This window comes from Camelus bactrianus, chromosome 9 (assembly GCF_048773025.1).
Source record: "Camelus bactrianus isolate YW-2024 breed Bactrian camel chromosome 9, ASM4877302v1, whole genome shotgun sequence".
NCBI classification, from domain to species: Eukaryota; Metazoa; Chordata; class Mammalia; order Artiodactyla; family Camelidae; genus Camelus; species Camelus bactrianus.
In genome coordinates, this window is record NC_133547.1 from 70,014,524 (window position 1) to 70,033,067 (window position 18,544).

Genomic DNA, 18,544 nt, shown 5'->3' on the forward strand with positions numbered 1-18,544 from the left:
GAGCCCTGCTCAACAGCCCTGCAGGGCAAGCCCTGTTACTGTCCCCATCTCACAGGTCAAGGGAACCTAGGTCTAGAGGGACCTGCTGGGAATGCTGGGGACGGCATACCTGCCTGGTGGGGTTCGTCTGGGTTGGCCGCCACGTGGAGGGCAGCTGGCTTATAGAGGCATTTAGATGGGGAGGTTTTGAACCCCAAGAGGTGGGGAGAGGTTGGGAGGGGACATTCCAGGTGGCAGAAACAGTGGATAAGTGCCTGGGGTAAAGTGCAGGGTATGCTACGAACTCAGTTTGCCTTGAATGCAGGCCACGTACATGAAGCGGGTAAAACCCAGCTGAGACTGCTGGGTGCCTCACAGCCTAGAATGCACGGCTCCACAGGCAGCAGGGAGCCAGGAAGTTTCCAGAGTAGGAGAGTAACAGCTGCTGAACACACACAGGGACGGCCCCCCTCCATCCAGCACAGCCCGCTCGCCTGGTGTCACACATACTCTGAGGGGGACAGTCCAGAAGGGAATCTCACTAGCTGAACCGCCCCAGGGCACTTCCTCTTTGGGCTTCAGTTCCCTCATCTGTGAAACCAGGTTTCCCCGCCTTCCGGGAGTCTGAGGACCCAAGAACTCATCAGCTCAAAGGGCCTGTGCACCACAAGTATCACTGCGCATCGCAGGCATTGCTGTGCATCGCAAGAATCATTGCGCATCACAGGAATCACTGCGCATTGCAGCCGCAGAGCTCCGATGGGCAAGGCACTCCTGAAACGCCTGAAAGACCCCCCAAGGGAGGATAGGCTGGGGCCAGTGTCGGGAGTGGGTGCTGGGAGGCTTCCTGGGATGAGCAGGGGTGCCTCTACGGGGTGGGGGCGGGGAGGCCGCCATGGGGGCCCTGGCAGTTCCCCCAACCCCAGCTTGGCGGGCCCAACGCATCATATGTGGAGCCAGGAGCCCGTTGCTAAGAGACCTGTTGCTAAGTTGTAAGTTGGGCTTTTTACTCCAAACAAAGCTGGTGATTATCTGCCAGTGAAGCGGCCCATTGATGGGGGAGGGCAGTGGGCAGCGCAGAGAGGGAGCGTGGGGGTGGGGGTGGGGCTGGTACCGTAATCAAGCCCTTCCCCGCAGGCTTGTCATTCATCAGCACCAGAGGCCGAGTGATCTTCTTGCTGGAGACGATCTGGAGGGAGAGAGGAGAGAGAGGCACTTGCTCTGTGAGGGTTGGTGCGGAGACCTAAGCAAGAAAAATCCTCAACAGGCACTGCTCACAGAAAATACTCTATGCCAGGCGCTGCCTAACCTCCCCCTGCGTGATCCTCACCATGGGAGCAGACAGCAACCACTGTTAACCCCACTGGGCAGCTGAGGAGACTACGGTCTCCAGAGAGGTTAAGACACTTGCTCGAGGTCTCACAGCTGGGATGGAAGCCCAGCAGTCCGATGCCCACTGACCTGGCTGCCCCCTGGAAAAGGCTCTTGCAACGTTCACATTCTGAAGGCCACTGCAGGGAGTTTAGCCCCCTGACCGCCTCCCCCAGAGCTATCCAGACCCCATTCTTCCATCAGGGATCACACCCTGACTCCTGTTGTTTTGAACAGTGAATACGTTCACACAGGGTTCAAGGATCAATACATGGTAGGAAGGTAGAGTGGGACACACTGTAAAGTCACCCTCCCACAGTCTCTGTACACCCCATTCCCCACCCACCACCGTTCTTAGTTTCTTGGGGAAAATGCCAGGGTTTCTTTGTGCTGATGTGAGCATGTTCCTAGTCCCTCTATGGTGGCTTTTCTCCCCAGGCCCACTCTCTGCCCTTCTTTGCCTGCTCTGTGTCACTGTGGACTGCATCACCTGGCTCCCCCATCCTCTGGATTGTGGGGGTTCAACTGATGGGGGCGCCAGCAGGAGCTGGGAGAGCAGGAGGAGACAGAGGCAGGGCTGTGGCTTGGTGGGATTTGTTGTTCATCATCAGCCTTGGCACCAGTCTAGAGGCCTCCCTGGGGTGGCCACAGCTCTCCCCAGGCCCCTGGCAAGACCACTTCTTGCCCTGCCCCTGTCTCCAGGCTAGGGGTAGCCCGGCTTCCCGCTGGTGTCAGGCCCTGCGTAGGTTTTCCTGCCCCTTGTTTGTTCCTGGCCCCTGGCCCCTCCTGGTCCTTAAGCTCTCTCCTCAGTTACTCTTGGAGGGTATAGACACATGGCAGGAACCCTGACGGACGCACCCCACTTCTTACACAACTGTTGGGCCCTGGCTTTTTTCATTGAACATCATCTCCTGGAAGGCCCAAGGCACTTTGTTCTCCATTGGAACTTCTCAAAGCCTTTTCCATTTTATTTATCCACTGCCTTTTTCTAGGCTGGACAGTCCTTGAGTAAAAGATGGGGAAAGTGAGGCCCAGAAGGGTGTAGGGGCTTGCCCTAGGACACACAGTCATCAATAATGACTGTGTCAGGGGCTCCTCTATTAGCTCACCAAGAGCTGAGCTGGATAGGGAAGTGTGGCTCAGAGAGGGAAAGGAAGTTGCCCAAGGTCATGCAGTGAGCCGGCCGCGAAGTGGGACTACCACGGGTGTCGTGGTTGCTGATTGTACGCTTCTACCCCAGGAAGTCAGACTGCACCTGCTTACTTCTAACAATCAGAAGCTCTGGCCACATGGGGCCCCCACTCCTGGGTGGCAACAGCTGGCTGGTGCGGCGCTTAGTATCTTCCAGTGGGAGCATTTCAGCCTGGCCCCAGCCCCACCAGGATACTTCTTCCCTTTTGTGCCTGCTGGCTTCTAAGTCTGTCTGCATTTGTGATGCCACCTTGGAAGCCAGCCAGGGAAACTGAGCCAGGGACAGCAGGCAGCAGGGACCCTCCCCATCCTTGGGAGCTGGGTGATGTGGGGAGTCGGTGTGGGTGCCTGTGCTGCCCCCGCCCACCCAGAGGGGGCCTGGCTCACCGTGCCCAGGCTGCAGGAGAACTGGCCCAGGAAATCATGCTCCTCAAGCTGCGTGCTGGACTTGTCCTGGTCAAACAGGGCAAACTTGAGCTTTTGTACCTCTTCAAAGTGGTAATCAAGGACAAACTTCTTGGAGAATGCGGGGTTGAGGTTGTTGATTGCAGTTTCTGTCCTGTCGTACTGGCAGAGGGGCAGGGAAACAAGAGTCAGAATTAAGCAGTTGGTTCAACCCTTCTCAGCTGCTGGAAATCATGGTGTTAATTCGCTGAGCACGCATCTCTGTGCTAGGCCTTCGGGGCCAGTTACCTGGGTGACTGAGGTAATCATTACTCCCAGCTCACAGATGAGGCCAAGGAAGCACAGAGAGGTTTAGTGACTTAGCCAAGGCTGAACAGCTAGAGGGCAGCTTCAAGATTTTAACCCACGTCTGACTCTAGCACTCACATTCTTCAGTCTCGGGCCTTAACTCCATACTTAAGTGCCAGGGTAAGGGAGTGGTCCTTGTCTAGGTAGGTGACAGAGGGAAAGTCCTATTTCCCAGCTGGGCCTCAGTTTCCACTTCTGTGAAATGAAGGGATGTGACTGTCTGTGGTTTTCATCCTTTTTATTTAGGGAGAACCCTTTTTTCAAACTACACTTTACATGGAAGCTGAGAGAAGAAACAGAGAGAAAGAGGAGTATTTAGGGGAAGGTGGGGTCAGGGGTCCCCATCTCCCTGGGGGCAGATATTGCTACCTTCATAGAACCCTGGAATGTCAGAATTGGGAATGAGTGGCCCCCGCTGTCCCACTGACTGTGGAAACCTGGGGAAAGACAGGGCCTTGTACTGTGGGTCACTGGTGGGGCTGCGATGGGAACCCCGCCTCTTGGCCTCTCTGCATGGAGGCCCCAAACCGCGGAGTCTGGGTGACAGTCTATTTTGGGGTTGTGTTGATTTTTCTTCCCACCCATCCCATATCCAAGGGCCGGGGCAGCAGGGAAGGAAGAGGTCTTGGCCCCAGGCTATTTTTAGCCTGGGTGGCCGGCCTGGGTGGGAGAGAGATTGTCAGGGAGGGTGGGGGAGTGCCATGGGTGGGGGTGGGTGCAGTGGGGGAGGACACCATTTCCTGAGGGATAGGCGGGGTTCAGGACATGCTGGCTCAGGCCTGGGGCTCCCCTGTGGAGTCCTCAGCGGATCCCACAGCCCACCTCCCACTTCTGGCTGTATCACCAATATACTGGGTGAGACAGGCAAGTTCTTCCCCGCTCTGGGCCCCAGTTCCCCTCTGAAGTGGGTAAGCAATCCCAGCCCATTTCCTTGGCATCAGAAGAAGGAGCCAATGTCTGTGGAAAGTCTTTGTAAACTTCAGGATGCCCACCGAGGCCCAGTTAAATAACTATGTAAAATAGAAACATACTTTGGAAAATTTTCATGCATATAAAACTACCTGAAAGGCCGGATACCAAACTGTTAACAGTGGTTCTCCCTGAGAGGCCAGTTCCCAATCATTTTGATTTTTCTTCTGTAGATCTACCTGGGTTTTCTGAATTTACTACAATGAATATAGACCCCTTTTGGAATAGGAAACAAAGTCATTTTTAAACCCTGAAAGTCTTAACAGTTTGGATTTCTCAATATCCTTCCTTAAGCTGCATCTTTCCCCAACCCTCGAGCCAAAGTCTTTCAGCTCAGAAGTCCTTGGCTGTGGCTCTATCAACATCCCCAGCTCTCAGGCTCTCCAAGGTAGGCAGGGAAAAAAATCCTCATTTCAAAGATGAGGAGACAGGCTCAGAGAAGGATAGCCACTTGCCCAGGGGCACATGGCAGGGAGTGACAGAGCTGGGTCTGGGCCTAGCTCTGGGACTAAAGTCTGAGTTCCCTATTTCTCTGTTGGCTCCTCACTGACTGTGCTCATTTAGGAATAAGTGGGGAAAGTTATTTTAAAAATGGAAGCAAGCATTTTGCTAAACTCTAAGGTTTAAACTATATATTATAGTAACTTAAAATATAATGATATAAAACATTAATATAAAATTATATAAATATATGAAATAATTTAAACACAAATATAATTATTTTAAGTAACATTATAAACATTTTAAATAAAATTTGATTTTAAGAGTAACAATTTTCTACATAATCCCCAGTCCATACTCCAAATACTTCCAAGGGCCTGACCCCAGGTCCCTGGGATCCAGTGGGAGTCCCTCCCCAGCCCCTAGCCACCTTCCACCCATCGCAGCCGCACACAGGAGGGGGCTCTCACCTCGATCCACCTGCCTTCATTCTCTGTGAAGAGGACACAGAAGGGGTCAGACTTGGAGGTGACGTCCCGGTCCAGCAAGTTCTGGCCACTCACCGATAGCTCCACCTTGCACACGCAGTACTGGGAGCCCAGGGGGGCTACCCCCGATGCTGGGGCACCCCCACCCGGAATGTAGGCCATGGGGGTTGGCAATGGCGGCAGCAGTTCCTCGCAGTCTAGGAGGACAGCACTGAAGGTCAGAGAGGGGACAGACATCTGCCAGACAGACGCCTGGGGAGATGTCACCTCCTGACCCTCAAGATGTTGGTAGAGAGATGGAAGGAAAGGTGTGTGGGGGGGTGGGGAGGAATGGGATGGAATAACAGGCTCAAAAGATTGGAGAAAGGAGAATGCAGGAAAGGCACGGAAAAGGAGTCTCTTGTCATGTGTTCAGTTTGTCTTTGAAGTTATTCTCTGCTTTGGTCAATCTTTGTGTGATACACACAGATTCAAGTTGCCTCTGTCAGATCAGCAACAAATCACAGTGGACACAGGCATCCCATTCATTTTTGCCAGAAAAACATGAGCTTCTCCTGAGCAACTGATACTCACATCTTGTGGCTACAATGGAGCCTGTAAATGCTCAGCTTTCCCTCACTGCTTTGGCCACTAGGAATCTCACTTCTGGTCACTTATCCAAAACTTGGCTTTGTTCATTGTCTGCTTGGTCATCCTGTATCACCAGCTTAAGCACAGTGACTGGTGCACAGGAGGCACTCAGTATACATTCGTTGAATAAAAAAGATAAGTGTATAAATCAATGAGTGGACAAATCCTCCATATCGCTCAGATCCTGCCTGAGTTGGTCCTTATGCTCAATGTTGAATTTACCCTGTCACTTGTACACGACTTAACAAAATTCCATGCATTGGGCCTTATGTACCTCCTCCAATGTCAAGGCTAATTACTGACATTTGCTTACTTTAAGCAGATGTGTTTTCCTCCAAGTGCAAGTGTTCATTTGGAGCAAGTATGGAGGAACCCATCTCAAGGGGCGGAGAGGAGCTCAGTCTGGGTCCCACCCATAACAGGCCCTGTACACAAGCCAGCTGGCTCTCTGTGCTTAATCTCCCTCATCTGCCCCCGGACATCATGACACAGTCCTCCAAGGCTCCTGTGGCCAGATCTTCTCTCCACTGCACATCTGAAGTTAACATAGGCCCACATCTGTGTGGACGAGTCCAGTCCCAAACACTTATGTACAAAGGCCAGGTTCCAACTCCTTGACTAATATCTCGTCCCCTCACTATTGAGTGGGTAACTGGCTCTGCACTGCCCCAAAGGAGGGAGGGGAGAAGAGGGTATTCCTTCTGGGACCACAAACCCACCTGACCACATTGACAAGCCCTGACTGTGAGCTAAGCACGTCACCTGCATGACGTTGCTAATCCTTATCCAGTCTGAGGAGGTAGGTCCTAATATCACCCCATTTTCCAGACAAGGACACTGAGGCTCATTCATTCACTCTAGAGTATTTACCGAGCATCTACTAAGTCCCAAGAACTGTGCCAGGGCAGGGACCCTGCAGTGAGGAGACTGCCCAGCCCCAGCCCTCTTAGAGCTCAGTTCCACCTGGCTGAGAGTATGGGAGGGCAGCCAGGTCCCGAGGGCTGAAGGCTCTGAGAGGGAGTTGGGGCTTTATTCTAAGAGTGATGGAAGTCTCGGAGAGTTTTAAGCAGCGAGGTGACATGATCTGATTTCTGTTTTTAAAAACTCACTCCAGCCCCTGTGGGGAGACGGGGTTGTTAGACTAAAGAGAGGCAGCAGGGAGGCTGGCGAGGAGGCGGCTGTCATCCAAGCGGGAAGGACCGAGCCACAGTGGCAGTGCTGGACCCACTTCCCCTCCCTCTGACCCAGCCACAGCCCACTCCCTGAGTGCCAGCCTCTCGCTGGGCAGATGAAGCCCCCATCTGCAGGAGGCCTGGGTGAGCGTGGGGCCTGTGGCCAGAGGCCCCTCTCTGGCTCCCGACCCAGGGTCCCGGGCATGCCTGGAAGGGAGAGGATCTGGACAGTGACAGAGCCAGTGCTCAGCCCCCTCCCTCCCACTGTCTGTCCCTAGAACCTCATTATAATCACAAGAGCCCAGAGCATCAGGACGGCACTGCAATCTGCCTGCAGGATTTATTCCTGTCGTGTAAAAATTAGTTTCCATTGGAGGGGCTGGAGAGCTGTACTGCCTCTCAGTGTGCAGCTGGGTGGCCGTGCCAGGTGGGGGAGGGGCGAGCAAGTCCTCGACCCGGAGAGGACAAGGCGGGACAGGGATGTCCAAAATGGACATCTTGCCAGATGGCTGAGAGAACACCTGTTTATGCTTACAACTACCCAGAGGTAGGGTAGGCCACAACAGTCGCCCCCATTTTACAGATAAGGAAACTGAGGCTCAGAACAGAAGTTACCTGTCCAAGGTCACATAGCCAGGAAACAACAGAGGCAGGGTGTGAGCCAAGTCTCCAGACTCCCAGGCCAATGTGTGGCTAGGGTTTGGGGACTGCTGGGCATGGTGGGGCCCTAGAACCTAGTGGGGGCACCTTGGGGGTCAGCCAGGCCAAAGGGAGCCTGAGTCTCAGAGGGCCCCAGAGCACCCAGCGTCACCCTGTCCACATCCCTGTCTCTCCAGTCATCACTAATGGGGTGGAATCCAGCTCATCCACCTCCTCTCCACCTCACTGGCCCCCTTCATGACATGCTAGATGCCACCTGGGCCACCATCCCCCCTGCTGCCAAGTCAGAGACCTCTGGTTTCATCCTGAGGGGTGTCAGGTACACACGCCCAGGTTCACACACTTCCTTGTGTGTGGACACACAGATACACATGGACACACGAGCCCCCAGACCAACAGACGTAAGGCAAGCGTTCATATGAACACTCTGGGGCCACTTCTTCCCCACCCTCCCCCTGAGCTGAGCCACCATCATCACTTGCCTTGGTTACTGCACTGTCCTCCTGCCCCTCACTGGCTCCTGGCCAGGATGCCCAGGTCCCAGGGGAGGGTCAGGCTGGGCGGGGTTCTTCAGAGTCCACCACAGCTCAACCTGGATCAGGGCTCCACCTGGATCAGCTCACTGGCCCCAGCTAGCTTCAGCAATGGGTAAGTGGGCGGGGAAGGGGCACTCCTTCCCCAGCTAGGGGCAGGTCCCCCATCCCCAACTCACCCTCTGGTTGGAAGCTTCTGGATCCCCGAAACGGGGAGCACATGATGTCTGGAGTTAGGACAGGCGGGGGTCAGAGTGGGCCCCTCTGTGCCAGCCGGCAGCGGGCAGGCGGGCCGGACCCTGAGGCCTGACGCAATGGAAAAAGAAACCACAGCTTAGGCTGGGCTGGGCCCCCTCCCCTCCTACTCCAGCAAGAGGGCAGGCTGGCAAGGTGTCATTAAGGGAGGGTTGGGCCTGCCATGCGCATCTGGGCAAGATGGAAATGCTCTCTTGTTCCCTCGTGCAGCACCCGCCCCCCCCCCCCCCAGGTAATTTGAGGTTTCAGGCTGGAGAAGGGGCCTGCAGCACTGGGCCTACTCAAGGATGGTCCTGACGCCTGGCCCAGATGGACACAGGCCTTCTGGGGTGACCAATGCCCCAGGGAAAGAACTGGAAGGCAGGGATACAAAACTAGTAGTTCCTTTCACAGATGGGTTAACTGAGGCAAAGAGAGTGCAAGGCTTGGGAACTCACATTCATTTGTCCATCCACCCATTCAACAAATATTCCTTGAGCACCCTCAGGCCACAATGAACAAGTCAGAGGCTTCAGCCCCCACAGGGTCCACTGGCACCAGATCCTAAAGCATCCTTCAGGCAGAAGGATTTGGAGATTGGTGCTGAGCCACAGGTCCAGAACAGTTTTAGCCAGAAACCTAGGAACCCATCATCCTTGACTTCGCTCTTTCCTTCACCCCCCATATCCCACTGCTGCTAATTCCACCTTCAAGTTGCATCCAGTATCATCCTCATCTCTCCACTGGCCAGGCCCCCATCACCTCATGCCCAGCCATGCAATGGCCCATGTCAGGTCTCCCTGAGCAACCTCAGCCCCTAGACTCTCTCTTTTGCACATTGGAGCCAGAGGGAGTCTTTAAACATGCAGATCAGATGCCACCACAGCCCTACCTGAAAATCTTCCAGTGACTTCCCCTTACAGGTGACACAATCCAAATTCTCCCCAGGACAACAGGGCCTTACCTGACCCCACCTCATGCCACATGTCCCCTCACTCCCTGCACCCAGCTACACTGCCCTCCTTTTGCTCTGTGAATATGCGAACCTCTGTCTTGCCTCAGGGCCTTTGCACTTGCTGTTCTACCTGCCAGAAATGCTTTTCTTCACATGACAGGTCTTAGTTGTCAGTTTAATGTTACCTCCTCAGAGGCCTTCCCTGGTCACCCAAGCTAATGTAATCTCAGTCCCACAGTTTTCCTCACAGATCAATGCAATGTACAACCATTCACTAATTTGTCTATTTGCCTTATGTCTGTCTGTCCCTCTAGAATGTAAGTTCCACAAGGGCAGAATCCCCACTGTTTCCCCAGCACCTAGGGCAGCACCTGTGCACAGTGAGTGCTGAATAAATATGTGCCAAATGAACAAGGGAAGGAAGCAACCAGGCACTCTCTTCAGTCTGCAGCCCCAGAGGAATCACAAGCACCTCCCTGCTGCACACATCACTTGAGAGATCACAAAGCCCCTTCTCAATCCCTGGACCCTCATAACTTGTACAAGAGGCCAGCAGTAGAGGGGTTAGTGTCCCACTTCACAGAGATGGAAAATGAGGCCCAAGAAGGGGCAGGGGTGCTTCTAAGCCAGGGAAGAACAGTGCTTTAAGCTAAGAGCGAGGGCTGCTGGACTCCATCTTTCCCGCCCACTCACTGGCCCCAGTGGCTCAGGACCCAGGAGCTGGGTTGTGAACGCCACCCACTGTTGGGAGGAGATGCTGAAGTGGCCTGAAGGGCCCCAAATTAGTGATAGGCAGTGACGGGAGACCCCAAGAGAGGCAGGCACAGGGGCCAGGGGAGGCAACCGGCTGAGGTGGCGATCTGGAGACCCAGGTCAGGGAGAGAGGGATGAGAGGTGCAGGGCAGGGCTGAGGCGCCCAGGGAGGCAGCAGCCCCCACTCCAGAGTCTTGTCTGGTGGAGACCATGGGGTAAGTGCAACCACGGGACGGCTGTCAGCACTGGGGGGCATCGTGTGCCCTCTGAAAAAGCATGTTCAACCTGATGTCTGAAAAATGAAAAGAAATCCTCTTTTCAGTGCCAACCATAGGAAGTAATGCTCTACAAAGTTTTGGTGGCAGTTAAAAGGATGGGGAATACTGCCCAGTGGTTAAGAGTACAGACTCTGGTCTCGGACTGCTGGGGTTTGAATCCCTGGCTGTCAATTACCTACTGTGTGACCTCAGGCAAGTCATTAACCTCTCTGGTCTTGGTTTCCCCCTCTATAAAACAAGAACAGTAAGAATGCTTTCCTCAGGTTGAGGATTAAGTGAGGTAAAGCTCTTGGAATGACACTATGCAGCTTGTGTTATTAGCGATTCTTGATGGCTGGGGACAGGGGAAGCAGGTCAAAAACTGGGGAGACGTGTGAAGTTTACGGTAAAGGGGGCCAGGAGTTAAAACTGTTAAGAATATGCCCCAGGCTCCCCTTCCCAACTGGAAGACACAGCTCACAGATGCCAAAGTAGACCAAGGTGGTGGATGAGGGCCCAGGGAGGGAAGAACAGATTCAGACCCCACATCCACATGCCCTTCAAGGTGTTGCACTCCTGGGTGTGGCCTCCAGGGCCTCTGGATCTCCATCCATGCAGCAAATCCTGCTCAGTGAGGTCTAGTCACTGACATTAGAGGATCCTGGGTCAGCCTTAGGCTGTCACCTCTCCAAGTGTGGCTCCCAGATGGGCCTTCTCAGCATCTCCTGGGAGCTTGTTAGAAATGCAGGTTCCTGGGCCCCAAACAGACCTGCTCAATCAGAGCCCCCAGAGTGGCACTTGTATTTTAACAAGCCCACCTGGTGACACTGTTGGTGGGGGTGGCTAAAGGACACACAAATCCCAGATGGGTGAGTAGGTGGAGCATCTTGTTGAAATGCAGATTCCAATGCAGCATTCTGGGGAGGGACCTGAGAGTCTGCATTTCTGACCAGCTCCCAGGTGCTGCTGAAGGGCCCATCTGAGACCACACTGTGAACACTGAGTTCCTAGGGGGAGGATGCTATGTGGCCCCCTAGTGGCTGACCACACCCCAGGGATGGATGTGGTTTAGCCCACACTTGGCATAATTAGCCAGATGTCACACTTGGTCCCCATAACAGCCCTGTCAGCTTCACATGCTGAGTTCCTGTCGGGTCTCAGCAGACCTCTGAGTTTGCAACCTCTGGTCTAGATGGTGACACTCTGATAACTGGAACCCTTGGCTAACCAGATGCCTGGTCCCCACTGGCCCTGATGGTTGCATTCACTGAGCTTTCAGGGCTGGAATGTGCCTTGAATGCATCCAGATCAAGTTGCCTCCTCCACCCCATTTCCCAGGTGAGAAGATCTGGGAAGACAAGCAGCAACTGTATGAGGGGTCTCCAGGGAGAACAGAACCAACAGGGTATCTACATATAGAGGGAGATTTCTTTTAAGGAATTTGCTCATGCCATTGTGGGGGCTGGCAAGTCAGAAATGTGCAGGGCAAGAGGGAAGGCTGGAAGTGCGGGTAAGAGTTGATATTGCAGCCCTGAGTCCAAACTCCACAGGGCATGCCAAGCAAGCTGGAAGCTAGGCCCAGTTTCTATGTTGCCATCTTGGGGCTGAATTCCTTCTTCTTGGAGAAACCTTAGTCTTTGCTTTTAAGGCCTTCAACTGATTGGATGTGGCCCACCCATAACTGGAGGATAATCTGCTCTAAGAAAAGTCTACAGATTTAAATGTTAATCATGTCTAAAAAAATACCTACACAGCAAAATCAGACTGGTGTTTAACCAAATAACTGGTCACCATAGCCTAGCCAGTTGATAAATAAAACTAACCATCAGAGCAACCTTTAGGTCCTAGGAGGGTGCTGAGGCTGCAATTCCAGGCCAGCTCTTCTTAACTGTGGGAGAGGCCACTCCCACTCTGTTAGCTGGAAGAGAACAGAGGGGGTGGTATGGCTGATGGAAACATAATATAAAATGAGAGTAATAATAATGCCTGCCCCAGGCACTGTGCCTAGTGCATTATGGACTTGAACTTCTATAGCTTCACAGCACCCTTGAGTGAGGCATTATCACCACCCTCATTCTCCAGATGAGCAAACTGAGTCTCGAAAGAATTTGCATTCCAGGCCCTCTGCTAATATGCTCTGGACAAGTCATTTAGTCTTTCTGAGTCTTGGTTTAGTTTTCTTTTATGTCAAATAGAAATTACAAAATGCCTTACATACTGTAGTTGCTAGCTTAAAATGAGAAAAAACTCTCTGTGACTCCCTACCATTCTCAGGAGAACATCCAAACACCCTGATAGAGCCGCCCACCGCAACATTTCTGGCTTTAGCTGTGCTGTACACTACACTAAGTTCCAGCAGTACTTTTTCATGCCTCTGTAATTTTGCATACCCTTTTCCATCTGCCTAGAATGCCCTTCCCCCTTCTTCACTTAGTTCTGTCATTCTCCAAACTCAGCTCAACAAAATCAAGTGTAATCAGTACCACAATGCTCCCCCCAACTCCCACCCCCGAGATGGTCAAAATCAAAAAGGCTGATAATATCAAGTGTTGACAAGGATGTGGAGCAACTGGAACTCTCACACATTGCCAACAGGAGTGAAGACTGGTACAACCACTTTGGAGAAATGTTTGGCAGTGTCAACAAAGCTAAATAAATGCACCCCTTGCGACAAACCAGCAACGCCTGGTAGAAACACACAATGTGTTTACCAAAAGACAAATGCAAGAACTTTCAGAGCAGCACTATTTGTAATAGCCCCAGTCTGGGAGTCCCCTAAATGCCCATCATCAGAAGGGATAAATAGAATGGTCAACATCCACACAATGGACGGCACTGCCTGAGCATGAAGGAAACACAGGGGCACCAACAATAGGAACGGGTCTCACGAGCATGTTGGGTGGAGGAAGCCAGACATAATGGAGCATGGCAATCTGTATAACTTCACTTATAGGAAACTAAACACAGGCAAAACAAATCTATGCTGTTGGAGGAAGGGGTTGCAGGATAGTGTGAGAGGCTGCTAGTGACCAGAAAGTGCCACCAAGAGGCTTCAGGATGGTCAAGCTTCTGTTTCTCAGTTTGGGTGCTGCTAACACAGAAATTTTTGGTTTGTGAACAGTCATTGAGTTGTATATGTGGGAAGTCAGCTTTTATACGTCAACAAAATGTTTAAAAACACACACACACACAACAGAGGGATAGATATAGCTCAGTGGTAGAGCACATGCTTAGCATGTAAGAGGTCCTGGGTTCAATCCCTAGTACCTACATTAAAAAAAAAACATAGAACTTGGAGACTGCTCTACAAAGCACCCCCAAGCCCCTGGTCTTGGAGGCGGAAGCACTTACATGGTCATCATATTGTAACCACTGGCTTAGGAAATGTCACCCTCACTTGAGCTTAAAGATGGGACCAGATCTTATTTTCACCTCTGTTGTTCCCTGTGCAGAGGGGCACTGAATGGGACCTGGACAAGTGTTTGCTGAGAGTAAGGAAGAGTGAAAAGGTGAAGCAAAGAGGATCTGCGGCATCTTGGAACTACAGAAGCCTGGGGCTACAGTGTCACAGAATCCCAGGACTTGGGAATTCTGGGATTTCAGAATCAGGATTTCTCTGAATCGCTGAGCTGAAAGGCTTTACAGTTAATCTGGTTCCACCTTCCAGACACACAACTCCAGCCACAGCCCCACCACCCCAATGTGCCACAGCCTTGGCTCATGGAACATGGGTGTCCAGCCCCAAGCTGCTCATACTCCCTGGGGCCCTCTCTGCACATTCACTGCTGCACTGGCTCCTGCCAGGCGGTGCACAGCCCCTAGAGAGCAGACGGGTGTTCTCGTCAAGGTAGGGGGTGGCATCTTGTCACAAATCACTTCTCCGCCTCAGCTAAGGCTGCTGCGCTCTGAAGACGCTGCACTCCCGATAGGCCATTATGGGGATAAATATAGATGCAGACAGCATGGTGAAGAGGCTGCCGCAGGGGTCGGTCCTGATACCCTTCCCCTGGGTCCCCAGCTTGGCCAGACCACACCCAGAGAATGGTCATTCTCTGTAGCCCCCCTTAATCACTAAGCTCTGGACTCTGGGGCAGGCGACCTCCTTCAGGACCACCAGGACCCCTGTACAGCTGAGCCTTGTTCTGAAGGGCTGGGCCCTGGGGTCTCCTCAGCCTATCACCCCAGGGGCTGGTGCAGCAGGCTGAGAGGCAGCCTCCACCCTTCCCCTCAAGGAGTCCCGGCACTGGGTTCTGTCCCGCTTCTGCCACCTCCTCCCTCTAGGTCTTAGCACCTTCATCAGCAAAGTGGGGCTGGCAATGCCCTGCCCTCCTGCCTCCCAGCAAGAGCTGTAAGGGATGGGTGTGGATGGACTCTGGGATGCAGAAAGTACTTCAGGGACCTCGGGGTGGGTCCGGCCAAGTTCAGAAAGGGGACCAAGCTAATGGAGGGTGGAGGGCATGGTGGCAGTGACCACCGGCCAAAGTCATTCCAACCCAGCTTCATTCAAAGGGGACTGTGGGGCAGCCTCAAGGCCTGGGGCACAGCCCTGGGGCCCAATCCTGTGGCACCCACACCTACCCAGGGGCCTACCATGGGGAGAGTAAGAGACAAGGGCTCCTAGCTCTCTATGTGAGCTCCCCACAAGTCCTTTCCCCTCTCTTTGCCTCAGTTTCCCTGCCTGTCAGGGCTCAGCCTCCTTCCAGCCCTGGGGAGTCTACAAGTGCCCCTCAGTCTTTGCTGGGCTACCCTGGGCTTCTAGCCCCAAGCTCCTGCCCAGACTCTCAGGGCTGACTGGGACTGAAAAGTCATCTGGGCTCACCCAGTACCTGAATCCCCTTGTGGGTTCCTACTGCAGCTGGGCACCCTCTGCAGATGGGGAGCCCCACTTTTTGTCAGTGGTTTTCACCCCACCACACTGAAGAGGCACACCCGCCTCTTCTCATCCAGACAGTGGGGAGGGGCTCCTATGAGCCTCTGCATCCAGGCAAGAGGCCCACAGCCCAGCTGTGGGCCCTCCTCAGCAAGTCCTTCTGGCCAAGGACATCACCATCTGCTCCTCAGCTCCTGGTCCCAGCTCCCAGGAAGTCTTCACTGAGGAGATGGAAATAACAGCACCCGAGTGCTTCCTGTGTGTCTGGCCCTGTCCTGAGGTTTCCACGTTTCCATGTAGCCTCCCTGCCACCCCAGGAGATGGGCCCTATTATTATCATCCCATTTGACAGATCAGAGAACTGAGGTGCAAAGAGGTGATACAATCTGCCCGTTAGAGGTTGAACTGTGCCTCCCTGGAAGAGATGTTGAAATCTTTACCTCCCAGAACCTCAGAATGCGATCTTATTTGGAAAGAGGGTAGTTGCAGATGTAATATGAGTTAAGATGAGAACATACTGGAGTATGGGGGCCCTTATTCCCACACGACTGATGTCTTTATGGAAGGACAATGTTAAGACACAGTGGGAAGGCAGCCATGAGGAGGCAGACTGGAGCGACGCTGTCACAAGGCAAAGGATGACTGCAGCTACCAGAAGCTGGAAGAGGCAAGGAAGCACCCTCCTCTAGAGCCTTTACGTGGGAGTGTGGCCCTGCCGATACCTTGAATTTGGACTTCTAGCCTCCAGAACTGTGAGAGACTGCGTTTCTGTTGTTTTAAGCCACCCAGTTTGTGGTGCTTCGTTCCAGCAGGTCTGGGAAACTAACACACTGCCCAAGGTCACTCAGCTATTTAGTGGCAAAGCTGAGTGTGAAATGAGGCAGAGTCCACTGTCTTACCCAGCACAGCGCAGCCCTCCAGGGGACCACAGGGATGTGACTCTGACTCACTTTAAGACATTGTTGGGGCCCCAAAGTAGGGAGAGGTTGGATATCATCTTCTGCTGGGACCTGAGCACGCTGTCTCCTGTGTCATGGGGAGGGGACAGCCAGGGGACCTGGGCAGACCAGATGTCCCTAGCTCCTGACAATATACAGCAGCCACTGAAGGAGACAGAGAGCCGGACAGTGGGGAGAACAGGCTCTTGGAATACGCTGATCATGTTCCCACCTCAGGGCCTTTGCATGTGCTGCTTCCTCTGCCTGGGCACTCCTCCCTTCTTCATTTATTCAAAAATATCCATGAAGCATCTGCTGGGAACCAGGTAGGCTGGGCACAGCCATGAATGTCATGCCATAGATTAACACCTCAGCTTGAATGTCACCGCCTCCTCCTCCAGAGGTCTCCCTGACCCTCAACACCCTCCGGCCCCACCTCATCACTTTACCCTGCTTCATTCTTTTTATGTCATTCTCCACGATCTGAAGTTTTCCTGTCTCTTTGTCATTTGCTTGCCTCACTCTGTCTCCCCAGCTCTATTCGGAACTCCGCAGTTGTACCCCCAGCTTCGGCACAGTCCCTGGTGCAGAGAAGCCATTCAATAAACATTTGCTGAGTGATGAACAGATGGCTGCATGGTGAGGGCAGCCTTCTTGGAAGGCAGGGACCCAAAGCCACAGGTGGAAGAGGAATCACACCATTTGGGCAAAGCCCTCTTGGGTTTACAAGCCCTTTTATAGCTGCTTTAGGAACCACATGAAGAAAGCACTGGGAACAACTCCCAGTTAAAAGTTCCCCATTTTCTAGATGAAGAAACTGAGGTCACATAGGTTAAGAGGCTTGGCCCAGGTCACATGGGGGATGGATGACTCTCCCCAGCACACGCTAGTCCCCTGGGTCAGCAGCAGGTGACGCCCCACCCAGGTCAGCAGCCACCATGGCCGCCTCCCCCAGACCCCAGTCCTTCCATGCCAGACAAATCCCACCTTCTCCCCAACTCACACCCTTCCCACCCCCTGGCCAGCACTTGTCCGTCCTCTACTGGCAAGGCCACTGCCCTCTGGCTGCTCCCTAGTACTCAGTACGGTGAGATGGGGATCCCTCCAGAGACCTTAAAGGGCAAGCTCATGATTCTTCCAGGCTCCATCACCCAACGTCACAGACCCATTTAACAGGAGGCTACAGGAGGGGCGGGCTCAGCCATTCATCTTCCCAACACTGACTGAGCACCCAGAGCCCTGAGCAAGATGGACGCTGCCCTCGTGCATTTGGGGAGCTGACCCTCTGGGGAGGAGGGCAGATAACAAGCTGACACACAAATGAACAGATCAGGTGCCTGGAGAGAGTGGCTAATGCTCCGAGAAGAATCAAGCAGGGTGGCGTGATAGCGAGGCCTCAGCTGCCATCCAGTTTCATCCCAGGCCCTGGAGGCACGTGTGCACAGGGCTGGCGGAGAAACACTCCAGGACGTGGAACGTCACAGTCCTCTTGACTCCACAACGCAGTGTAGGTCAGGCGGCCCAACCAGCGGAGAGGACACTGGGTTGGGAGCCAGGAGGCACCTTGGACCCCTGCTCAATCCTCAGGCCCTGTGGGACCTCAGGAGGCCATGAATCCGGAGGACCCCATAGCTTCCTGGCCACAATGGGTGGGACATAATCACCACCTTCTCCAGTTGCTGCCTGCCAAGATCCGAGGGTGACCCGGCCTCCGAGCTCCCAAGGAGCCCACCCTGTGTCCTACGGGGTCCAGGCAGGGGGGAAAGGGATCCTGCCCCCTTTCTGAGGCCATACTCTCCCAGTGGGAGTGGCTGGATTCCTGAAGTGACTGGCCCTGACTTGGCAGCCCCTGGAAGGGTCAGAGGAGGGGAGGGTTAGGGAGACCTCCATCAGGTAGACAGGATTTGGCCCTGATTGAGGGCTTCTCAGCGGGGACCTTGCCTGGAGACCATGCCCCTGAGGGAATCCTGAGAGAAAGCTCTTCTGTGCTCCATCACTCCTTAGAGCCATGCGAGGCCAGCTCCAGGCAGGAAAAGCGAGAACACCCCACTGGATCTGCCATCCCTCATGGTGTTCTCTTCAGCCTAGGGGCACCTTTCTGCTCAGGACCCTGCCCAGAAGCCCGACATTTCAACTCTGAGGCTTCTGTCCCCAGGGAGGAGGTGGGAGACAGAGGAGTGAGCTGGCCTGAGAAAATCCCAGAAGGAATCCTAAACCAGTAACACACATCAGCCTTACTAATATTCCCATGAATAATGATAAGGATGGTTAACTGAGAACTTATTACATGAAAGTCAGTCACAGCGCTGGTCCACCAGCCCTTTGTCATCTAATTTCATCCTCACAACTA

The 18,544-nt window shown here is 53.5% G+C and overlaps 1 protein-coding gene across 5 annotated transcripts in view; it reads right to left on the reverse strand.

Moving 5' to 3' along the window:
• Positions 1–18,544, reverse strand: part of CPNE2 (copine 2) — a 45,236-nt gene that overhangs the window by 24,464 nt on the left and 2,228 nt on the right. For all 5 annotated transcript variants that reach the window (XM_074370689.1, XM_045504557.1, XM_010967312.3 and 2 more), the window contains 3 exons: positions 5,175–5,389; positions 2,929–3,108; positions 1,094–1,168 (listed from right to left, as the gene is read on the reverse strand). In XM_074370689.1, the coding sequence (XP_074226790.1) occupies positions 1,094–1,168; positions 2,929–3,108; positions 5,175–5,354 (435 nt within the window). In that variant the 5' untranslated portion in view covers positions 5,355–5,389. Of the gene's footprint in view, positions 1–1,093; positions 1,169–2,928; positions 3,109–5,174; positions 5,390–18,544 lie in introns of those variants that run through there.